Source organism: Lagenorhynchus albirostris, chromosome 5, assembly GCF_949774975.1.
Source record: "Lagenorhynchus albirostris chromosome 5, mLagAlb1.1, whole genome shotgun sequence".
Lineage (NCBI taxonomy): Eukaryota > Metazoa > Chordata > Mammalia > Artiodactyla > Delphinidae > Lagenorhynchus > Lagenorhynchus albirostris.
This window is the reverse complement of record NC_083099.1, coordinates 38,370,067-38,393,986: the sequence shown is the minus strand read 5'-3', so window position 1 is coordinate 38,393,986 and position 23,920 is coordinate 38,370,067. Positions and strand designations below refer to the sequence as shown.

Here is a 23,920-nt window from a genome sequence, read left to right as displayed (position 1 = left end):
TTTGTTTATCCATTCACCTGCTGATGGACATTTAGTTTGTTTCACAGGTTTTGGCTATTACAAATATAGCTATTAATATCTGTGTACAAGTATTTGTATGGCTATGTCCCTTCATTTCTCTTAGGTAAATACCTAGGAGTGAAATGGCTAAGTAGCAAGGTAAGTGTATGTTAAACTTTTTAAGAAGCCTCCATACTGTTTTCCAAAGTGTTGTGCTGTTTTACATTCCAACCAGCAGAATATGAGAGTTCCAGTTTCTCCACAACTTGCCAACAATTGGTATGTTCAGGTTTTTTAATTTTAGCCATTCTAAAAGTGTGTGCTTGTGGGACTTCCCAGGCGGTGCAGTGGTTAAGATTCCATGCTTCCACAGCAGGGTGCATGGGCTCCATCCCTCGTCGGGGAACTAAGATCCCACGTGCCGTGAGGTGTGGCCAAAAAAAAAAAATCAATAAAAAAAATAGAAGTGTGTGGTCGTATCTCATTATGGTTTTAATTTGCATTTCCCTAATGACTAATGATGTTGAACATCTTTTTTATGTGCTTCTTGGCCATCTGTATATCTTTGGTGAAGCGCCTGTTCAAATCTTTTGCTCATTTTTTATTGGGTTGTTTATGGTCATCTGAGTTTCTAAAGTTCTTTATATATTCTGAAGACAAGTCCTTTATGACATATATATTGTGCATATCTATGACAATGGCTTGTCTTCATTCGCTCAAGAGTGCCTTTTAAAGAACAGAAGTTTTAACTTTGATGAAGTCCAATTTATCAGGGGTTTCTTCTTTTATGGATTGGGCTTTTGGGGTAGAATCTAAGAAATCTTTGCCTAATCCAAGGTCACAAAGATATGTTTCCTGTCTTCTCCTGTAAGTTTTATAATTTTAGGTTTTATATTTAGATCTAGGATCTATTTTGAATTAATCTCTATATATACATTTCACAGTATGAATCAAAGTTCATTTTTTGCATATGGATATACAATTGTTCCAGCACCAATGGTGAAATAAACTATGTGTTCTCCAATGAACTGCTTTGGCACCCATGTAGAAAATCAATTAACCATACATGTGTGCCTATTTCTGGATTCTCTGTCCTGTTCCATTGATCTATTTGTCTATCTTGAGATTAATACCACACTGTCTTGATTACTTGTAGCTTTACAATAAACCTTGAAGTTAGGTAGTGACTTTGATCTTTTGGCTCCTCAAAGTGTTTTCAAAGTTGTTTTGATTATTCTAGGTCCTTTGCATTTCCATATGAGTTTTAAAATTAGCTTGTTAATTTGTACAAAAATGTTTGCTGGAGGTTTGATTGTGATTGCATTGGATCTATAAATCAATTTGGGGATAACTGTTAACAATATTGAGGCTTCTGTTCCATGAACTTTGTATATCTCTCCATTTATTTAGATCCTCTTAACTTATCTCAGCAATGTTATGTAGTTTTCAATGTACAGGTCTGGCTCATTATTTGTCAGATTCATTCCTAAGTATTTCATGTGCTTTGAAATATTTTGATAAATATTGCTTTTTAAATTTTGATTGTTCTGTGCAAATATATAGAAATTAATTTGGGTTTTGGATGTTGACTTTTTTTCCTGCAACCTTTTGCCAAACTCACTTATTAGTTCTAGTAACTCCTTTTGTAGATTCCATGGGGTTTTCTATGTTAGTGAGCATATCATCTGTGAATAAAAAAATTTTATTTTTCCTTTCCAGTCTGATGGCTTTTATTTCTTTTTCTTGCCTGACTGTACTCAGTAAAACTTTCAGCACAATGTTGAACAGAACTGATGACAGCAGGTGTTTTTTTCTTGATCTTGATCTTAGGAGGACAGTATGTATTCTCTCACTATTAAGTATGATGTTGTCTGTCAGTTTTCTTAGATGCCCAGTATCAATTTGAACAAGTTTTTCTCTATTTCTACTTTGCTGAGATTTTTTTAAAAATTAGGAATGAATGTTCTGTTTTGCCAACTGCCTGTTTTGTTTCTATTGACATAATCATTGAGTTTTTCTTTTTTACTTTTTGGATAACAATAATCGATTTTTGAATGTTAAACCGATCTTACATTCTTGGGATAAACTCCACACATTCATGATTTCTTTTCTTTTTTATGTTGCTGGATTCAAGTTTCTAAAATTTTGTTTAGAAGTTTTGCATCTGTGCTCATGAGGGATGTCGGTCTGTTAATTTGCTTGTAATGCTTTTGTCAGATTTTGATATCAGGGTAATACTGGCCTCATGAAGTAAGTTAAGAACTATTCCTTCCTGTTTCATTTTCTGGAAGAGTTTAAGTAGAATTAATACTATTTCTTCCTTAAATGCTTGATAAAATTCACCAGTGAAATCTTCTGGGCCTGAAGTTTTCTTTGTGGAAAAAATTTAAACTATAAATTCAGGTCATCTATTCATTTTAGTGAAGCTGGGTAGTTTATATTCCAAAAAAATGTATCCATTTTTCAGAGTTGTCAAAATTAATGGCATAGTCAAGCAAATGGCTTTGTGGCACCAGTTTTCCAAGAGCATTGGCTCACTTTGTTTCTCTGTGACATTTTGGTAAGTCTCGCAATATTTCAAAGTTTTCATGATTATTATTTTGTAATGATGATCTGTGATCAGTGATCTTTGATGTTACTTACTGAAGACTCAGATGGTGGGTAGCCTGTTTTAGCAATAAAGTATTTTTGAATTAAAAAAATTAATGGCATAAAGTTGTTTATAATATTCCTCTATTAATGTATTGATATCTGAAGAATGTAATGTCACCACTCTCATTTCTGATGTTGGTAAATTTTTGTCTTCTCTATCTTTTCCTGATGAGTCTGACTTGAGGTTTATTAATGTTATTGATCTCCTCAAAGAAACTGATTGTTTAATTGATATTCTATATTGTTTTACTGTTTTCTCTGTCATTGATTTCTGCTCTGATCTTTATTATTTACTTTCTTATGCTTATCTTGGGTTCTGTTTGCTCTTCTTTTCCTAACTTCTTAAGGTGGAAGCTGACCTTTTTTCTTTTTTCACATAGACATTTATTGCCATAAATTTTCTCCCTGAAGTTTTGCTTTAGAGATGTTCCACACATTTTGATGTCTTCATTCGCATTTAGTTAAAAAATCTTTGTAATTTCCCCTTTGATATTTTCTTTGACCCATATCTCATTTAGAATTGTGTTATAGTTCACAAATATTCGGGGATTTTACAGCTACTTTTCTGTTATTTATTTCTAAGTTAATTACATTGTGACCAGAGAATACACTTTGTATGATTTGAGTCCTTTTAAGTTTTCTTTGGTTTTGTTTTATAGCCAAATTATATGGTCTACCTTGGTGAATATTTTGTGTGCTCTTGGAGAAAAAAAATGTGTATTCTGCTGCTGTTGGGTGGAATGTTGTATAAATGTCAATTAGGTTAAGTTGATTGATTGTAAAGTTCAAGTCTTCTATAGCCTTACTAATTTTTCTGTGTACTTGTTTTATCTATTGTTAAGAGAGAGCTATTGACATCTCTAACAATAACTGTGAATTTGTCTACTTCTCCTTGTAGTTCTATCAGTTTTTGCTTCACATATTTTTAAGCTCTGTATTAGAGGCACAAACATTTAGGATTGTCATGTCCTTCTGATGAACTTGTCTATTTATCATTATGAAATGAATTTATTTATTCCTGGTAATAGTCTTTGTTCTAAAATCTACCTTGCTTGATATTAATAAACACATTCTAGCTTCTTTTGATTAGTGTCAGCATGGTATATCTTTTTCGATTCTTTTACTTTTAGTCTTTTGTATCTTTATTTTTCAAATACATTTCCTGTAGGCAGTATATGGCTGAATCTTACGTTTTTATACAATCTGAAAATCTCTGTCTTTTAATTAGAATGTATAGACAATTTACATTTAATTGAATTGTGATACAGTTAGACTTAAATCCATCATCTTGCCTATTTGCCCCATCTGTTGTTTCCTTGGCCTTCTTTCTCCGCCTTCTTTTGGATTTTGCATATGGCTTATGATTTACTTTCATCTGCTTTGTTGGCATATTAGCTATAACTCTTTGTTTTGTTTATTTAATGGTTGCTCTAGGGTTGATAATAGCTATTTTTAACTTGTCACAGTTGTGGTAGGCTAAATAATTGCCTTCAAAGATATCCATGTCCTAATCCCCAAAGTCTGTAAATATGGCAAAAGGAACTTTGCAGATGTGATTACATTAAGGATCTTGAGATAAGGAGATTATCCTGGTTCATCTGGATGTGCCTTAAGTATAATTATCAAGGTCTTTATGAGAGAGAGGCAAGAAGGTTAATGTGGTGGGGGTGGGGGGGAAGGTGGTGATGTGACAATGGAAGCATAGATTAGATTTATGAGGCCAGGATCCAAGGAATGCCAGCAGCTTCTAAAAGCTGGAAGAAGCAAGGAATGGGTTCTCCCCTGGAGGCTCCAGAAAGAGCCAGCCCTATTGACACCTTGATTTTAGCCCCTTAACACTCATTTGGACTTCTGACCCCCAGAACTGTATAAATTTGTGTTGTTTTAAGCCACTAAGTTTGTGGTAATTGTTATAGCAGAGATAGAAAACGATGCTGGTTTACCGTCAAATGTTATTACACAACTTTCAGGTATAAGAGTAGAATCTTATAATAGTAAACTTGATAAAATAAGGAGCAACAGTCAAGGCAAATAAAGTAGCTCTTCACTTAGTTTTCAAAATACCAGTACCATAGAATGGATGTGGCTCGCTATGTGCTTGTTAGAAGTGGCTAGGCAGCGGAGTCCTGGCAATTTGATCCACTTTATTTCTTAAGCCAGGTTTCCTATTTGAAAAGAGGTCTTACTGATTAGAAAATTCCAATGAGCATTTTCAGATGGGTGCCTGTGAGTACATTAGAAGTTACCTTTACTATAAAATGGATGGTACTGAATATTTGAGATGCTCGAATTTTAGTCTCCCTGGAGACAGTTATAATTTTGATATCAACAAAAGTAGAATCCATTCCATATACATTCCTCTGAGGGACCCAGTACAAAACACTGCTGTTATATGTATCCCTTTAGAATAAAAACTGTGAAAGGCTAGCAGATTATAGAAGCCAAAATATAGTAAGCCAAGGTTCAAACAAGGTTAATGAAGTGATAATCATTCACTGAATTGACAAAGAGTCATAAAGTTCCTTATGACATTTCCACAGAATATAAGGTGTTTTGAGTGAACTGTTATAAAATTTATGAACTTGTGTTTGTGATGATAATTTTGCTTGACATTAAAGCTACAGAAATTAGGACTTTCATATCTCATTGACTCCTGCTGAGCCTCTGTTCTCAACTCTTCAGTGCAATTCTTTAAGGAGACAAGGCAGAAAGAATGATTATAAATGATGTTACAAACACACTGTCCTTGATTGCCATGGAATGGGCACTGGGTAATGTATACAGAGATGAGTATATGTGTGAAAAAGATAATCTTGATTCCAAAAATAAAAATCACACTTATATAGTAAACTCAAGAAAGAGCTTGCACATTATTCAGGAATGTAAAACCATCTTAAGACATTGATAAAGAAAAAGCAGTCTTGCCTTGAAAGAAACTATAAAGGATCAACTTTGACTCTAGTGAGCCTTTCTGAGAGAAATTTAGAGGATTTCTAGAAATTAAATATTGTTAGAGGCATATTCATATTTTAAAAAGCTGAAAATGTGCACCTGTTTTTGAACATCATACAGATATCCAATTTCCTCTTTACAGCCAGTTCTAGAGGTATTCATGCTTTAGAATAACAAGAAACAACACAGATTCAGGTCCTATATTTGGATTTTAGTAAGAATCTGATAGAGAAGATCATCACTAGAATCCAGGAGTTTGAATTGATTTTTGGCAAGTCAGAAGCTGATTTGCTACCAGACAATGAGAGCTTCTGAGTTTTAAATCCTGTGATCGGTGGTTTAACTGGGATTAAATTCATTCCTACTCATCCATACATCCATCCAGCAAATATCTATTGAGTACCCAACTATGTCTCAGGCACTAGGGATAGTCTCTAGGGATATGGTCATTCTTTCTTGCCACTCATTGGAAATATATTAATGCAATTTCCTAATTTTTAGAAGATCCTGAGTGGTAAATGACTATATAAAGTGACATAATTCACAAGAGGTAAAGCTGGTTCAAGCTTGTACCAGCCTAGGGCTCTCTACCCTGTAATTTCATCAGATTTTTTAAAAAAATAACATTTTTGGAGTTGGCACAATAGGCAAATTAGGATCTACTCACAATTAAGAGTATTTATTTTAAAAAAGCATTAACTTTTAAATTCTTAGACCAAAAAGAAAATGAGAATCTAATTTCTTACATACATGCAAAAATCTAATTCCCTTAATTGTAGTTAAAAACATAACTGCAAACAAATGTCAAACCATAATGCCAAATGACAGCTTTAAATTCTGTTTCACAAGTTGTTCTTTTAGAGATGTCTTCACACTGTCAATCAAAGAGATAATTTTGATTTTGCCACAACTCCTGCCACTGTTAAAAGCAGTGTCTGTGATATCATAAGAAGTTTGGCAAGTCTCTTGTTCTGAGAGTTGTTGATAGACAGGAAATCAGAGAAAGAGGTATGTCTTGGGAAAAATACCTGGTAAGGTTTGTTATTTTAGAATGATATTACTTAGAACACTTCATTTCATAACACTCTAAACTAACAGAATTGCATCCAAAATAAATCACTCCATGGACTCATCTTTACAACTCAAAGAGTAAAGCAGATAACACTGAATTCAACAGATATTTACTGAATATCTACGTCACCAATGCAGGGTATAAAAGATGTGTTGCTTTAAGAGGTTAGCAACCTAAACGAAGACGAAAGGAAGGAAATTAATACTTTCTGGGCACCTACAACCTACCAGGCATGATACTAGATGCTTTAATCTTCACAAGAAGGTAGCTATTATTAATATGTCCATTTTACAGATAAGGAAAATGACCCTTAAAGTGGTTAAGCCAGTTGTCCAAACTTGACAGTGGGTTTAAACCTATGTTTGCCTAACTGAGTCCATTCTTTTTATACTAAGCCACACTACGACGAGGTAACAGAACCCTTGAAACCTTGCTTCCACATCCCTTTTTATATTCTACACTTCGTATTGCTTCTAGCCTTCATGAAAGTATGACAAGCCTCATCAAAGTAACTAAACATCAAGTTTCTCTTCTTATAGAATGTGTTGTGAAATGTTTTTATTCTACTTTTGTTCTGAAGATATAGCTCCCCTTCTGACTTTGCTAAGGCACTAGAGAAAGGAAGACAAAAGTCACCATCTTATATTTATTAAATGAATGGAAGAATCCTGAAAGAGTGGGGAGGTGGGGTAAGAAGGCAAGAGGAGGGGAAGAGGGGGTACTCTTAGATTTTCTGCTTTCTGCAGGGCTGGGAGTCCCCTGAAGACTCAGTGTTACAACATGATTGAGAAAGAGAAGCTGACAGAACTGATCCCTTCAAGACAAATGCTAAGGGAACTGCGTAAACTGTAGTGGAGGGAACACAGTTTACAAAGCTAGATACAACGGAGCTTGATTTCTGTCTTTGCCAGTTATGTAGCCCTGGGCAAGACATTTAGCCTTGCTTAACCTCAGTTTCTTCAAGTGTAAAATGTGGAAAATGATACCTGCTTCACAAGAGAGGGTCACAGCTCTGTTAGCCAGGGCCTTTGTGCAAATTTGAAAATGGCTTGCCCTCTGGGTTGGGGAACTAGAAAGAGTGCTCCCTCTGGGTGGGGGCCGACCCAGGTCCCCTCATAGAGCTTGGTGAGGAAGGAATGGCATGCTTATGCAAGAAAAATAAGCCCCTTCCTCTGTGGCAAGTGGTGAGGAGAGCAGAGTTCAGGCTGGTTTTCAGGCCCCTGACCCTTTCTGATGAGCACCACACAACGATGCGTCTTACTCAGGGCAGTGTGAAGACAAGATCATGTCCACAGAAGCACCAAGAGGGCTCCCCATGACTGTGAAACCTGGGGATGGTGTGTGAGAGAGCTTGAGAGGGACAAAGTGGAGAGGAGAGAAGAAAGGAAGCAGGGAGGAAGGGAAGAGAGAGCCTGAAGAAACAGGTATGTTTGACCATGGGGCTGTGTCGTATACAGAATGGGAAATTCCATGAACCTCCTGAAATAATTTGCTAGATTTTATGTACATTTCTCCGAGGTGAGGGTTTAGAGCTGTCAATTAAAAAAGAAAAAACAAAGAGAAAGAGAAGAGGATGAGGAAATTGAAAAAGAAGTTAATGTTGTGGGTGTAGGAGGGGGAATAAAATCCTTCCCTATAGCCTCAAAGGTATGCTTCAGGGGGACGGGGAGCAATTAAGCAAATCTCACTTAAGATAAGTAAAGAGCTAGCTGTTAGAGACAGACAGATAACTGCTTATTTCACAGAACAATTTACACATAAGCCACTTGCCCCCCACTTTGGTCACAATGAAGCTTTTCCTCCAACGACATTCTTCACTAATCCTGTCATGTTACTGGCAAGTAAATCATAATAAGTATTTTTCTATATTTTTTCTTGGAATTTACCAAGATAGGGCCAACACAGCTCTTGGGGAGGAACGCATAGGGTGCGGACTATTACAAACAGCTGTGTGTCTCAGCAGTACAGCTTTAGGCCACACGCTACTGCATAAATGAATTTCTCTGAGCGTTATACGTGGGCAGTCTCCAAGCTTAAACACATATGCCCTTCTAAAATGTATTTGTGAGTTGGTTATAGGAAATTCCCAACACATTTTACTATAGAAATACTTTTCCATAAAAAAGGAATTAGGCCTGCAGGCCAGCCCACAAAACCCTATTTAATCCACAATACTTCTGAAGTGGTATCACAAATTCATAGTTCTGGGTGGAGTTCTGGCCCTGGCCGAAGAGACCCTGTAGCCCAGAAGCATGAGAGCTGAGGGCTCTCCTTACACAGAATTTTAAAAATAGCCACACTTTTCTCTGGCACTGTCCCTGTGCCCTGCCCCGGTCCTCCCCATCCAGCAAGGAGAGCCCTCTCTCCAGGCCCAGTGTGCCTGTGACCAAGCTGGCCAGGCCTTCTCTACCCCCAGCATCCAGGATCCTTAAGGACCTACTTCTCGTCCTTCCAGTGGAGCCTCTTCTCCTAAGAGAGCTTCCTCAGCTGAGTGCGGGGGAGAAAGCAATGCATACCTAATTAGATTTGTACTAATGTATGAGTTATTTCCTAGTCACTAGCTCCTTTCCTGCTTCAAATTCAGAAGTTCTGACAGTTTTTTTTCCTAGGGTCAGTTCTGGCTTTTCATATCTTTTTTCCCTCCTCTTCTGAAACTACATACCTTCTAAGCCTCGCATTTTCCACAGTGGTCCCAATGGAAGCAAGGGCAAGTGGCTCTGCTGTGGGGAGGGGTGGGGGAGGAGGGGCAGTGTGCGGAGGCTGCCTGAATTTGCAAAGCCCACACTGGCACCTTGAGTGAGTTGGGCTTTGGCCTTTGGAGAGCACATCTGGCAGCCTGGTTGGCTGCTGTCCTTCCACAGCGGTGGTTTGGGACCTTGCTGTGCAGCAGATTCCCAGGCACCGCCCGGTCCTACTGAACTAGAATCTCTGCTGGTCTCGTCAAGCATCTCTATTTTAAGTTTTTTCCTGAGCCCAGCTTCTATTTTTCGGGAAGGACTTTCACATCTCCAACTTCTTAAGGACACTTCTATTTAGAGATCCCATTGGTGCTTCAAATCAAAGCTCCAAGAGCAAATTTGCTCAGCTGAGAGACAGTTTACTGAAGGAAAGAAAGTAGAGGGAGGAAAGCCAAGTTCATGCATGAGCCTTAAGGAATGTCTGCTGTCAGGTGATGGCAGGAGGGAAGAGCTAAGAACCAAAACAGAGAGAGGAAAGGGGCAGGATAACAGGTTGCCCCTGAAGCCAAAGGAAGACAAAGTTTTAAGGCAGGTTTAGACAATAACGTCAAAGCCTCCGAAAGGTAACTTGTTCTTCAGGATATCTTTTTAACCTGGCTCTCATATCTCCCCCTGGCTCAACATGGAGTAAGCCCTGGCTGTTTGCTCTCATTCACTTGGTACAGACATTCAAATAACCCAACAGAAACTGGCAGAGGGTGAGAGCTAAAGATTTTCATTTTTCTCATGTCTCTTAGGCTTAGCTATGCACAAAACCCTTTGATGAATATCAAAACAGTAAATGACCTGACTTGCCCCCACTGCCCGTTGCCAATCCCTTCTCCACCCAGCAGCCAGAACCATCTTTCCATAGTGTCGGCACTTGCTTAAGTCCCTCCAATGGTTTCTTTTCATTGCACTGAAACTAATACCCAAACTCCTACGGGCCTGTGAGGCCCCGAATGACTCGACCTTCACCTTCGCCCCTCACATTTGCTAGGCCTCGTGTCATACTGCCACTTCCAAGAAGTTACCAAGCTCATTTTTTACTTGTAAAACTCTTCCCTGGCCCTTGGCGTGGGAACCTCTTACTTGTCTTCCTTTATGTACCATTTTGGAAGTTACTTTTACAACCACCCTTTCCAAAGCAGGTACCCCTTCTATGAGTCTCTACTACAACACCCTTTCACTTACTTTATATCTGTTATCACAATCTAGAATTATTCTGGTTAGTTCTCTACTTTTTTTTTGTTGTTTAACTGTTTGTCTCTCCTATTAGAATGTAAACTTCATGAGGACAGGGATGTTTCAGATTCACCATTGTATCCCAGGGTACATAGTACCTGGCACATAGTAAATGCTCAACAAATAACTGTTAACGGACTGAATTATCCAAAGTAGGTCACTCATTGACTCAACAAATATTTATTGAGTGAATACATGTGCCAGATTCTGAGGATACAATAGAAGACAAGGCAGGCAAAATCTGAAAGTGGCCTTGGACAAAGAAAAAAAACCAAAACAATGCTTATATCTAGGAGTAATCCTATGATAATACGATAACTTATTGGGCTGCAAGCACATTTTAATTTTTATTATGTGACAGACATCATGTCAGTAAACTTGGTGCCACCAAATGACTAAGTAATACCATGCCTGCTTTTGGATAGACTAAAGTATAGAGAGAAAAGAAAGAAAAAGGGCAAGGATGTAAAAGGAAAAAAAGAGGGGGGGAGAGGGGAGAAGAGAGGAAGAAGTAGTCCAGTGAGGTCTCTGTTCTCTGAAAACAAAGAAATTATCTTTACCACTTATAATAGAAGGTAAGATTAGAATCATACTAAATTTTTTAAAAATATGGCAAATATAGTGTGCTATTTCAAAGCAATCAATCCCCTAAGAAAGCTCTATATTTATTTGAATGATGTTATTAATCCTCAAAACATTCATGAAACTGCTGTCTTCAAATTGCTGCCAGAGATAATTTATTAAGCATAGAAAAAAGGAAAACATTTTACATATTTTTAATCCCCAAAGATATTTCCCAGATTGATTTCCCATCATTCTCCTTGAACTTGCTTTCACTGGACCTACTGAGATTGTTTTAAAAATCAAATTCATTCCTAAAGGTCAAAGATTCATCATACTAAGGATATTCTAAAACATGCACACTTAAGCCAATTCTCAAAAAAGAGTTCCAGAAATGTTTGAACAAAGATAGGATCTTCTCAATGACCAGTATGAGGGAGACAGAATTCACCTGGATAAACAGCTACATCTAATTAATCTGACATCACTGGAAATGGGGTATTCTGTACCTTTTATATACATAGAGTATGCAGCTGATTTTAATCATTCTGACTCAGTCATCATTATGGCCATCAATTACTAACCCATATTATAAATATAAGGGCACTCATGATTACTGATGTGTGTAAGGCTGTTTGTCTCTATTGTATATTGGGCCAAACCGCAATTCTTTTAAAGTTTTTTGTTGGCACTTATAGATTTTCTTTCTTCTTATGCATGGTCAATCTTTCAGCTGCCATTCCTTCTTGTTATTAGTAAGCCTGGCTCTTGCCAATTTCCTGCTTATAAAATTACTGCTTCTAATATGCTATGGGCTTATCAGTGACACAACTGTGAAACGGCAGAAGTGGGGGTGGGATGAAGAGTCACGGAACTACAAGACAAAATATCTTAGCGACAGGCAGTTTATTGGTGTGGCAGGGTGAGGAAGAAATGGTGGATGGCAATAAGCTCTGCATTTGTTCATCTTACTAAACCAAAGAGAAGTAAATGTATATCATCCCAGAGGGGACCAGAGACAAGCCTTGTTTCTCTGTGAACTAGACAGACCTCTGACTAGCCTGGAGTAGAGACAGATGTGATCTAGGGCATAGTGTTGTTGGTTAGAACCTAATTCTAAGCTGCCTGCTACCCACTTCTGTGGCCCCACTCCCAGACTCCTCTGGGAGCAAATAGTTGCCCTTAAAAAGAATGAAAACAAAATTATAAATCTTCTAAATTAGAAAGCAGTCAAATACTCATAAAATAAAATGAATAAAATAAACTAAAAACGAACCACAACTAGGGCACCTGCTGGTCGCTGGTGGGGGGCCTTGATGCCCAAGGAGAGAGAAGGAACCCCCGAGCAGCCGGGTAGGATGTAAGGGGCAGTGAGGGGGGAGGAGAAGTGGAGATTGGACAGGACTAGCACCCCTGAGGGGTGGCTGGGAGAAGGGAGGGGTTCCCATGCCTGGAGGAACCCTAGGGGGCTTGGAGGATCAGGGGAGGTGCAGTGGGTATTTTGCCCACACACTTGGGCCCCAGGAAGCCTTCTGAGGTCCCAGGCCAGGTCCTCCAACTTCTGGGGCCCCCTCTGTCTGTGTTAGTCCTGGGCAGGAGGGGAAGAAGAGGAAAGGTGGATGGGGAGGGGCACTCTGGGATTGGAGGATCAGCGGAGAGTGTGCCTAGCATTTTCCCTACCCACTTGGGCCCGGGGAGCCTACTGGGGTCCCGGACCTGGTCCTCCACCCTCCAAGGCCAGAGGCACTCCTGGGTCCCTCCTGCTGCACTGAGCAAAAGCCCCACTCCCCCTGGGGCCTTTTCTGGCCCTGTGGGTCCTAAACATAGGCCCCACCCACTGCCTAAACGCTGCCCCTGCATAAGCCCCATCCTCCACAGCCAAGGACTTTTCAGGCTTTTTTTTTTTTTTAATCCTCCTCTTTTTTGCCACTGTAGTTCTGTTTTACCTCCAGGTTGTTGTTTCATCTATATTTTAATATTTTAAATTTTTTCTAAATATCTGTTAGTTTTCTAATATTATTTTATCTTTTACTCTGTTACTGTTCTGTTCCTTTCCTTCTTCTTTTTTTTTTTTTGGCTGCCCGTGCGGCTTGCAGGACCTTGGTTCATGAGCCGGGGGTCGGGCCTGAGCTCCTGTGGTGGGAGCTCCAAGTCCGAACTACGGGAATAAAAGAGAACCTCAGACCCCAGGGAATATTCATCGGAGTGAGGTCTCCTGGAGGTTCTCATCTCGGCACCAACACCCAGCTCTACAAACTCCAGTGCTGGAAGCCTCAGGACAAACAACCAGTAAGACAGGAACACAATCCAACCCATTAAAAAAAGAAAAATGAGAGGACAAAAAAATATGTCACAGAAAAAGGAGCAAGGTAAAAACCTACAAGACCAAATAAATGACAAGGAAATAGGCAATCTACCTGAAAAAGAATTCAGAGTAATGATAGTAAACATGATGCAGAATCTAGGAGATAGAATGGAGGCACGGACTGAGAAGATACAAGAAATATTTAACAAAGATCTAGAAGAATTAGGGCTTCCCTGGTGGCGCAGTGGTTGAGAGTCTGCCTGCTGATGCAGGGGACACAGGTTCGTGCCCCGGTCTGGGAAGTTCCCACATGCCGCAGAGCGGCTGGGCCCGTGAGCCATGGCCGCTGAGCCTGCGCGTCCGGAGCCTGTGCTCCATAACGGGAGAGGCCACAACAGTGAGAGGCCCGTGTACCGCAAAAAAAAAAAAAAAAGATCTAGAAGAATTAAAAAAAAACAAACAGAGATGAACAACACAATAACCAAAATGAAAAATACACTAGAAGGAATCAATAACAGAATAACTGAGGCAGAAGAACAAATAACTGAGCTATAAGACAGAATGGTGGAAATAACTGCCGAGGAGCAGAATAAAGAAAAAAGAATGAAAAGAATTGAAGACAATCTCAGAGACCTCTGAGACAACACTAAATGCACCAATATTCGAATTATAGGGGTCCCAAAAGAAGAAGAGAAAAAGAAAGGTCTGAGAAAATATTTGAAGAGGTTAGAGTGGAAAACTTCCCTTACATGGGAAAGGAAAGAGTCACCCAAGTCAGGAAGCACAGAGAGTCCCATACAGGATAAACCCTAGGAGAAACACACCACGACACATATTAATCAAACTAACAAAAATTAAATTCAAAGAAAAAATATTAAAAGCAGCAAGGGAAAAGCAAAAAATAACATACAAAGGAATCCCTATAAGCTTATCAGCTGATTTTTCAGCAGAAACTCTGCAGACCACAAGGGAGTGGCAGGATATACTTAAAGTGATGAAAGAGAAAAACCTACAGCGAAGATTACTCTACCCAGCAAGGATCTCATTCAGATTCAATGGAGAAATCAACAGCTTTACAGACAGGCAAAAGCTAAGAGACCTCAGGACCACCAAACCAGCTTTACAACAAATGCTAAAGAAACTTCTCTAGGCGGCAAACACAAGAGAAGAAAAAGACCCACAAAAACAAACCCCAAACAATTAAGAAAATGTAATAGGAACATACATATCGACAATAACCTTGAAGGTAAATGGATTAAATGCTCCAATCAAAAGACACAGACTGGCTGAATGGATACAGAAAGAAGACCCATATATATGTTGTCTACAAAAGACCCACTTCAGACCTAGGGACACATACAGACTGAAAGTGAAGGGATGCAAAAAGATATTCCATGCAAATGGAAATCAAAAGAAAGCTGGAGTAGCAATACTCGTAACAGATAAAATAGACTTTAAAATAAAGACTGTTACAAGAGATAAGGAAGGACACTACATAATGATCAAGGGATCAATCCAAGAAGAAGATATAACAATTATAAATATTTATGCACTCAACATAAGAGCACCTCAATACATAAGGCAAATGCTAACAACCATAAAAGGGGAAATTGACAGTAACACAATAATAGTAGGGGACTTTAACAGCCCACTTACACCGATGGACAGATCATCCAAACAGAAAATGAGGAAACGCAAGCTTTAAATGACACAGTAGACCAGATAGATTTAATTTATATTTATAGAACATTCCACCCGAAAGTGGCAGAATACACTTTCTTCTCAAGTGCACACAGAACATTCTCCGGGGAAGATCACATCTTGGGTCACAAATCAAGCCTCAGAAAATTCAAGAAAACTGAAATCGTATCAAGCATCTTTTCTGACCACAATGCTATGAGATTAGAAATCAATTACAGGAAAAAACCTGTAAAAAACCCAAATACATGGAGGCTAAGCAGTGTGCTACTAAATAACCAAGAGATCACTGAAGAAATCAAAGAAGAAATAAAAAAATACAAAGAGGGCTTCCCTGGTGGTGCAGTGGTTGAGAGTCTGCCTGCTGATGCAGTGGACATGGGTTCATGCCCTGGTCTGGGAAGATCCCACATGCCGCAGAGCGGCTGGGCCTGTGAGCCATGGCCGTTGAGCCTGCGCATCCGGAACCCGTGCTCTGCAACGGGAGAGGCCACAACAGTGAGAGGCCTGCATACCGCAAAAAAAAAAACAACAAAAAAAAAAAAACAAAGAAATAAATGACAATGAAAACACAACAACCCCAAAACCTATGGGATGCAGCAGAAGCAGTTCTAAGAGGGAAGTTTATAGAAATTCAATTTCACCTCAAGAAACAAGAAAAATCTCAAATAAACAATCTAACCTTACACCTAAAGCAACTAGAGAAAAAAGAACAAAGAAAACCTTAAGTCAGTAGAAGGAAAAACTCATAAAAATCAGAGCATAAATAAATGAAATAGAAATGAAGAAAACAATTGCAAAGATCAATAAAAGTAAAAGCTGGCTCTTTGAGAAGGTAAACAAAATTGATAAACCTTTAGCCAGACTCAAGAAAAAAAGGGAGAAGACTCAAATCAATAGAATCAGAAATGAAAAAGGAGAAGTAACAACTGACACTGCAGAAATACAAAGGATTATAAGAGACTACTACAAAAAACTATATGCCAATAAAATGGACAACCTCGAAGAAGCAGACAAATTCTTGGAAAGGTACAATTTTCCAAGACTGAACCAGGAAGAATTAGAAAATATGAAGAGACCTATCTCAAATAATGAAATTGAAACTGTAATTAAAAATATTCCGGGGCTTCCCTGGTGGCGCAGTGGTTGAGAGTCCGCCTGCCGATGCAGGGGACACAGGTTCGTGCCCCGGTCTGGGAAGTTCCCACATGCCGCAGAGCGGCTGGGCCCGTGAGCCATGGCCGCTGAGCCTGCGCGTCCGGAGCCTTGTGCTCCGCAACGGGAGAGGCCACAGCAGTGAGAGGCCCACGTACCGCAAAAAAATATATATATATATTCCAACAAACAAAAGTCCAGGACCAGATGGTTTCACAGGCAAATTCTATCAAACATTTAGAGAAGAGCTAATACCCATCCTTCTCAAACTCTTCCAAAAAATTGCAGAGGGAGGAACACTCCCAAATTCATTATATGAGGCCACCATCACCCTGATACCAAAACCAGACAAAGATATCACAAAAAAAGAAAATTACAGACCAATATCACTGATTAACATAAATGCAAAAATCCTCAACAAAATACTAGCAAAAAGAATTCAACAACACCTTAAAAAGATTGTACACTACGATCAGGTGGGATTTATCCCAGGGATGGAAGGATTCTTCAATATACGTAAATCAATCAATGTGATATACCATATTGACAAATTAAGGAATAAAAACCATATGATTTTAATAGATGCAGAAAAAGCTTTTGACAAAATTCAACACCGATTCATGATAAAAACTCTCCAGAAAATGGGCATAGAGGGAACCTACCTCAACATAATAGAGGCCATCCATATATGACAAACCCACAGCAAACATCATTCTCAATGGTGAAAAACTGAAAGCATATCCACTAAGATCAGGAACAAGACAAGGATGTCCAGTCTCGCAAGACAAGGATGTCCACTCTTATTCAAGATAGTTTTGGAAGTTTTAGCCATGGCAATCAGAGAAGAAAAAGAAATAAAAGGAACACAAATTGGAAAAGAAGTAAAATTATCACTGTTTGAAGATGACATGATACTATACACAGAAAATCCTAAAGATGCCACCAGAAAGCTACTAGAACTAATCAGTGAATTTGGTAAGGTTGCAGGATACAAAATTAATGCACATAAATCTGTGGTGCTCCTATACACTAACCAGGAAAAATCAGAAAGAGAAATTAAGGAAACAACCCTATTTACCATTGCAACAAAAAGAATAAAATACCTAGGAATAAACCTACCTAAGGAGGCAAAAGACCTGTACTCAGAAAACTATAAGACACTGATGAAAGAAATCAAAGATGACATACACAGATGGAGAAATATACCATGTTCCTGGATTGGAAGAATCAATATTGTGAAAATGACTATACTACCCAAAGCAATCTACAGATTCAATGCAATCCCTATCAAATTACCAATAGCTTTCTTCACAGAATTGCAACAAAAAATTTCATAATTTGTATGGAAACACAAAAGACCCTGAATAGCCAAAGCAATCTTGAGAAAGAAAAACAGAGCTGGAGGAATCAGGCTCCCCAACTTCAAACTATACTACAAACCTCCAGTAATCAAGACAGTATGGTACTGGCAAAACAGAAAACAGAAAGGTAGAGCAATGGTACAGGCTAGAAAGCCCAGAGATAAACCCATGCACATATGGTCACCTAATTTATGATGAAGGAGGCAAGAACATACAATGGAGAAAGGACAGCCTCTTTAATAAGTAGTGCCTGGAAAACTGGACAGCTACATGTAAAACAATGAAATCAGAGCACAACCTAACACGATACACAAAAGTAAACTCAAAAAGGATTAAATACCTAAATGTAAGACCGAACACTATAAAACACTTAGAGGAAAACAAAGGAAAAACACTCTTTGACATAAATCACAGCAAGATCTTTTATGACCCACCTCCTAGAGTAATGAAAATAAAAAACAAAATAAGCAAATGGGACCTAATTAAACTTAAAAGCTTTTGCACAGCAAAGGAAACCATAAACAAGACGAAAAGAAAACCCTCAGAATGGGAGAAAATATTTGCAAATGAAGCAATGGACAAAGGATTAATCTCCAAAATATACAAACAGCTTATGGGGCTCAATATCAAGAAAACAAACAACCCAATCAAAAAATGGGCAGAAGACCTAAATAGACATTTCACCAAAGAAGACATACAGATGGCCAAGAGGCACATGAAAAGATGCTCAACATCACTAATTATTAGAGAAATGCAAATCAAAACTACAATGAGGTATCACCTAACACAAGTCAGAATGGCCATCATCAAAAAATCTAGAAACAATAAATGCTGGAGAGGGTGTGGAGAAAAGGGAACCCTCTTGCACTGTTGGTGGGAATGTAAATTGATACAGGCACTGTGAAGAACACTATGGAGGTTCCTTAAAAAACTAAAAATAGAAGTACTATATGATACAGCAATCCCACTACTGGGCATATACCTTGAGAAAACCATAATTCAAAAAGACACAGGTACCCCAATGTTCACTGCAGCACTATTTACAATAGCCAGGACATGGAAACAACCTAAACGTCCATCAACAGATGGATAAAGGAGATGTGGTACATATACACAATGGAATATTACTCAGCCATAAAAAGAAATGAAATTGGGTCATTTGTAGAGATGTGGATGGTCTAGAGTTTGTCATACAGAGTGAAGTAAGTCAGAAAGAGAAAAACAAATATCGTATGTTGACGCATATATGTGGAATCTAGAAAAATGGTACAGATGAATCTATTTGCAGGGCAGGAATAGAAAGGTAGACATAGAGAACGAACATGTGGACACAGAGGGGGAAGAGGAGGGTGGGATGAACTGGGAGATTAGGCTTGACATATATACACTACCATGCATAAAAAATAGCTAGCTAGTGGGAACATGCTATAAAGCACAGGAAGCGCAGCTCGGTGCTCTGTGACGGGTGCTCCGTTATGGGTGTGATGGGGCAGAGAGTGGGAGGAAGGTCCAAGAGGGAGGGGATATAGGTATACATATAGCTGATTCACTTCATTGTACAACAGAAACTAAGCCAACATTGTAAAACAATTCTACTCCAATGGAAAGAATATGATAGAAGAATGAAAAACAAATAGCCAATTGTGCCTTCTATACACAGAATAATACAAGACAAAAAATCTTCCTCTTATGGAACTTCTGTTCTTATGGAATATAATAGTTATATCAATAAATGTAAATGGCATAATATGTCCCATTAAAGACTCCTAGATTTAATAAAAACCAACAAACCCCCCAAATTTGTGCTATATATCAATATGAATTCAAAACAAAAGGACTCAGAAAGAATAAAAGACATTATCAGGCAAATGAAAACAAAAAGACAGAAAGCAGGGTTGAGATACTAAGTACAGGTAAGTTTAATTTAAAGACAAATTAACTGACCAAAAATATCTAGATTGTGTGGAGGAATATGCTTCTTAGTATCCTTGATACTATCGCAACACCAGAGGTATCTTTGCTCGTGGAGAGTCCCCAATAACAGGTATTGAAAAATAACAAAGAGAGAAGAAAAGTAGGAGCTAATAAAAGGAAAAAGTGACATAAAAAGATATTTTTCTATTGGAAAATGATAGAATCCACCAATTATTGGCTGAGGTAAAGCTCAGTAGTATAAGTACCACACATGATCTTTTTGATTCTTTTCAACAAAAATCTAACACCAAATGCCATGTGGGTTCCATCTCTACTTGCACTAACTGTGTGATGTTAAGCAAGTCATTTAACCAATTTGGGATTCAGTTTAATCACTTGTAAAATGAGGTGGTGGGATGCAATGACCTTTCAGGTGAAATATATCTTTAATACTGTGATTTTACTGTTATCAAAATATATAGGACCTTGGTGTTTCAAATATATATGGAATACTGACTTAAACATAAAATATATTTGGAAGAAATTATTCTTGACTGTACCTTTCACTTTTCAGTGTTATAACCTCTTGCTTTGTCTGATTCAGAAGGGTTTTGGTTATTTCCAGTTCATTTTCTGCAAGATTAATTCTTCTTTTTAAGTCAGCTTCTTGCCTTTCTTTTGCAGTCAGTTCTTCCTGTAAAGTTTTATATATTTGTTGACAAGTCATTAAAGAGTCTTCCTTTTCTTTAAGCAATCTGGTGTGCCTAAAATGGAATAAGAAAAAAACCCAACCAATATGCATTAAATACTATGTTTTTATGTTTATCAAAGATAGATAAATATCTCATTTAAAACTAAAGAGTATAACTTTAATTTTTAAAATAAGAACGTTATGTAAATGAATAGTTCTGAGATTTAAACATTTTCCCATCCAGGCAAAGGCAAAATCAATGAAAGCTTCAATATATTATAAACTTGAATTAGGTATTGTTTATGTAAACAATACAATAAGAAAAGCTAAGTACATTTTAAATGTTATTTAAAATATGGTTTCAAATTCAATTACTAAAACTATTAAATAAAAAATTTGCAGTGTATACCGTGACTCAGAAATAATGGATTCGAACTTCAGTTTTCTAAGTTCTCTTTGACACTCATCAGCTTCATTAGATTTATTCCTAAAATAATACAAAAGAGGTTCAAATATTTTATTTCAAAATAGTTGAAGTATAATTTTTTTCCCTTTTATAAAAACAGGTTTTTCCTTTATTAATTTTCCTATCTTTATATTGTATTTGTGGTTACATATGCAGATTTCCTTGAAATTAGAAATATATAGTCAAAAGGTTTTTGTTTGCCAAAAAATAACCTAATCTGTTAGTCCAATTATATGCGCTTTTCCATATCATTACTTTACTCATCCATAAAAAAATTTCTTAGCATCTTCATATTATTATTTCTTTAAAGAAATAAATATTCAGTCCACTTCTATAATGGCCAAGTAATCTCCTGTCAGACTGATCTGCATTTAACTAAAATGTCTAAGCTTTAGACAACATTTAAAAAGCAAACAAAAGAAAATACCCCTATGTGAAAGTGACCAAAAGCACGAAGATTCTGGAGGAAAGTTGACACTGAGAATAAGGTGACAGCCATGGGGTCAGGGTTTTTTGTTGCTTTTTTTTTAAATGATTTTAAACCTGAGGGCAGGCCCCAGTCTGCCCCATACAGGAGAACCAAAATTCTGATAGAAAACTGGTAGAAAACTCACAGTCATTCTGGCTTGAAGAACTACAAGACAGTGTTTGGGGACAACCACAGCTGCAGGAAAGTGAAAAGTGAACCCCAAATGGGAGTGAGCCAGTGGGAGGGAATCCCAAATACTGCATATAAACTCTGCCCATATGTCTGGCTGAGCCCTGAACTACAGGTGCCCTGGGCAGATTCCAAGCAGCCTAGTTAAAGATGAAAGAACTGAACTGAGATTTGAGCTGTTGCCATAGAGATAGAGTTTGCATTTTGAGGCCAACCAAATTAATTATCTGCTTAAAGTAACACCACCCCTACCACCACCAACAACAGTATTTAGAGAAATATAACAGAATCTAGAATTTCCATAACATAACATTCACAATGTCCAGAATATAAAAAAATTACTCAACATAGGAAGACACAGAAAAGCATGACCTATTCTAAAGAGAAAAGACAGTTAATAGGGACTGACTCTGAGATGACCCGGATACTGAAATTAGCAGACAAGGATTTCTGAAGGCACAGTTATAACTCGCTCAAAGACATAAAGGAAAATCTACTTTAATTCGTGAAAAGATAAAAAACCTCAGTAGAGAAGTAGAAACCATTAAAAAGAACGAAATGGAAATTCTAAAACTGAAATAGACATTTGTCTTGATCTTATATGATTCGGTTTTGTAACAATACTCAAAAGTTAACATATTAAGAAAGATTAATATTCCAGTTTGTTTGTATAGACTTCTCATTAATAATTTATTATATGAATGTACCTTAAAATAGCTTTGAAAGCTAATTTAATACGTTTATAAATGTACAAAAAAATGTTAGATTCTTAATGGGTTTGCCCTACTTGCAAAATAACTTTAATTTCTAATAAACAATAATTTATTTATATCATGAATATGAACAGCATTTATTTTTATTCATTTATTTTCTTTTCTAGCTTACAATGATAAAATTGTAAGCTACAGAAAATTACATAAACAATTATATGATGAATTATTACAAGGAAGAAACTTTTGCAACTACCATCCATGTAAAAAACTAAAACCTAATCAGCTAGCCTAGAAGCTTCATGTCCTGGGCCCAATAATAGCCAACTCCCTCCTCCCTAAATTGATCATTCTCATGAATTTTATGGTAATCACTGATTTTCTTTGGAGTTGTATTGCCCAAGTTTTATCCCTAAACACTACACTTTAGTTCTACTTTTTCTTTTATGAAAAAAATGTTTTTTAAAACATGTTGTTTCCTTTATTATCCACTTTTTGTAAAATAGTTTTAAGTATTATACTAACATACAATAAACTGCGCACAATTTGGCAGATTTGACATACGTACAAGCCCATGAAACCATCACCGTAATCAAGCAGCACGTGAGCATACTTAGAGCCTAGATACTGGTCTCTAATACCCTTCACATTCAAAGGAACAAGGACTACTCACAGAAATGGGTGATTCCAAGGCTGGGGCAGAGTAGCTATACCTGAAACAGTTTGTTATACCGAAAGTAAGGAAGTGCTTATGAAAGAGGACGGGATCATGTTCCAACGTCATAAGAGCCAGCCGGAAGTGGCCCCCAGTGGCTAAGCTTAGAACAATTTGTGTGCCAAAATAATTAAGTACAATAATGAATTATAAGCCATTGAACAAAACAGGAGTTCATGAATCCATACCAATAAGTAAATAAATAATGGGAAGAAGGGAGGCTCCTATTTAAAGTAGAATGCTGAGGGCTTACTAATTAATGGTCAGGGAGACTTGGAGTTGGAAAAATCATCATCTAGCAATGACTGTCATAAAGATTAGGTGAGGCAAAAATCATTAATGGATGCTGTATCTAGGGATAAGTGTTGATGAAAAGCAGAGCATGTTTATGTACCTAAAGTGTCTCTTATAGACTGCTTACTGGTTGAAAGGGAACAAAACCCCTCAGTACTAATACAGTGGAAAAATTGAGCAATACCTTGACCAGGTGATCAAAATTAACATCACCAACGAGAGGCAGATGATCATGTGCCTTTAGATGTGGTGCTCTGAGATGTGCTCGTTCTCACCTATGTGGTTTTCTGGCTGAGAGTACATATCCTTAATCCAATCAAGAGGAAACCAGAAAAATACAAAATAAAAAATATTTTATTTAAAAAAGTATGAGGGGTTCTGCGTTCTTCAAAAATGTCCATGTCATAAAAAGACAAAGACGGACTGGAAATATTCCAGATTTAAGGAGGCTAAAGAGACATACCAAGTAGGCTGACCCTACCTGGACTATGTGCTAGAGGAGAAAATATTATAAAGGCCCATTCAGAAAATTAGAATATGGATGCTAGATTAGAATATTATTAATGTAATTATTGCATGTAAAATTATAACATTGATTACCCTCCTGGTTATATGAAGTATCACTGTCCTGAGGAAAGGCAGGCTAAACTATTTAGAAGTAAAGGGTCGTGTTGTATGTAACTTATCCTCAAATGGTGCAGGAAAATTTGTGTGTGGGTTTCAGGGGGAGAGAGAGAGAGAGAGAAAAGGTTGA

The 23,920-nt window shown here is 37.6% G+C and overlaps 1 protein-coding gene across 1 annotated transcript in view; it reads right to left on the bottom strand.

Annotated features, from left to right (window-relative positions):
- The window catches only part of LEKR1 (leucine, glutamate and lysine rich 1), a 273,743-nt gene that overhangs the window by 48,855 nt on the left and 200,968 nt on the right, over positions 1-23,920 (bottom strand). Inside the window, exons 11-12 of the mRNA XM_060149884.1 lie at positions 20,733-20,810; positions 20,193-20,396 (exon numbers count right to left, since the gene is read on the bottom strand). Of these exons, the coding sequence (XP_060005867.1) occupies positions 20,193-20,396; positions 20,733-20,810 (282 nt within the window). The remainder of the gene's footprint in view (positions 1-20,192; positions 20,397-20,732; positions 20,811-23,920) is intronic.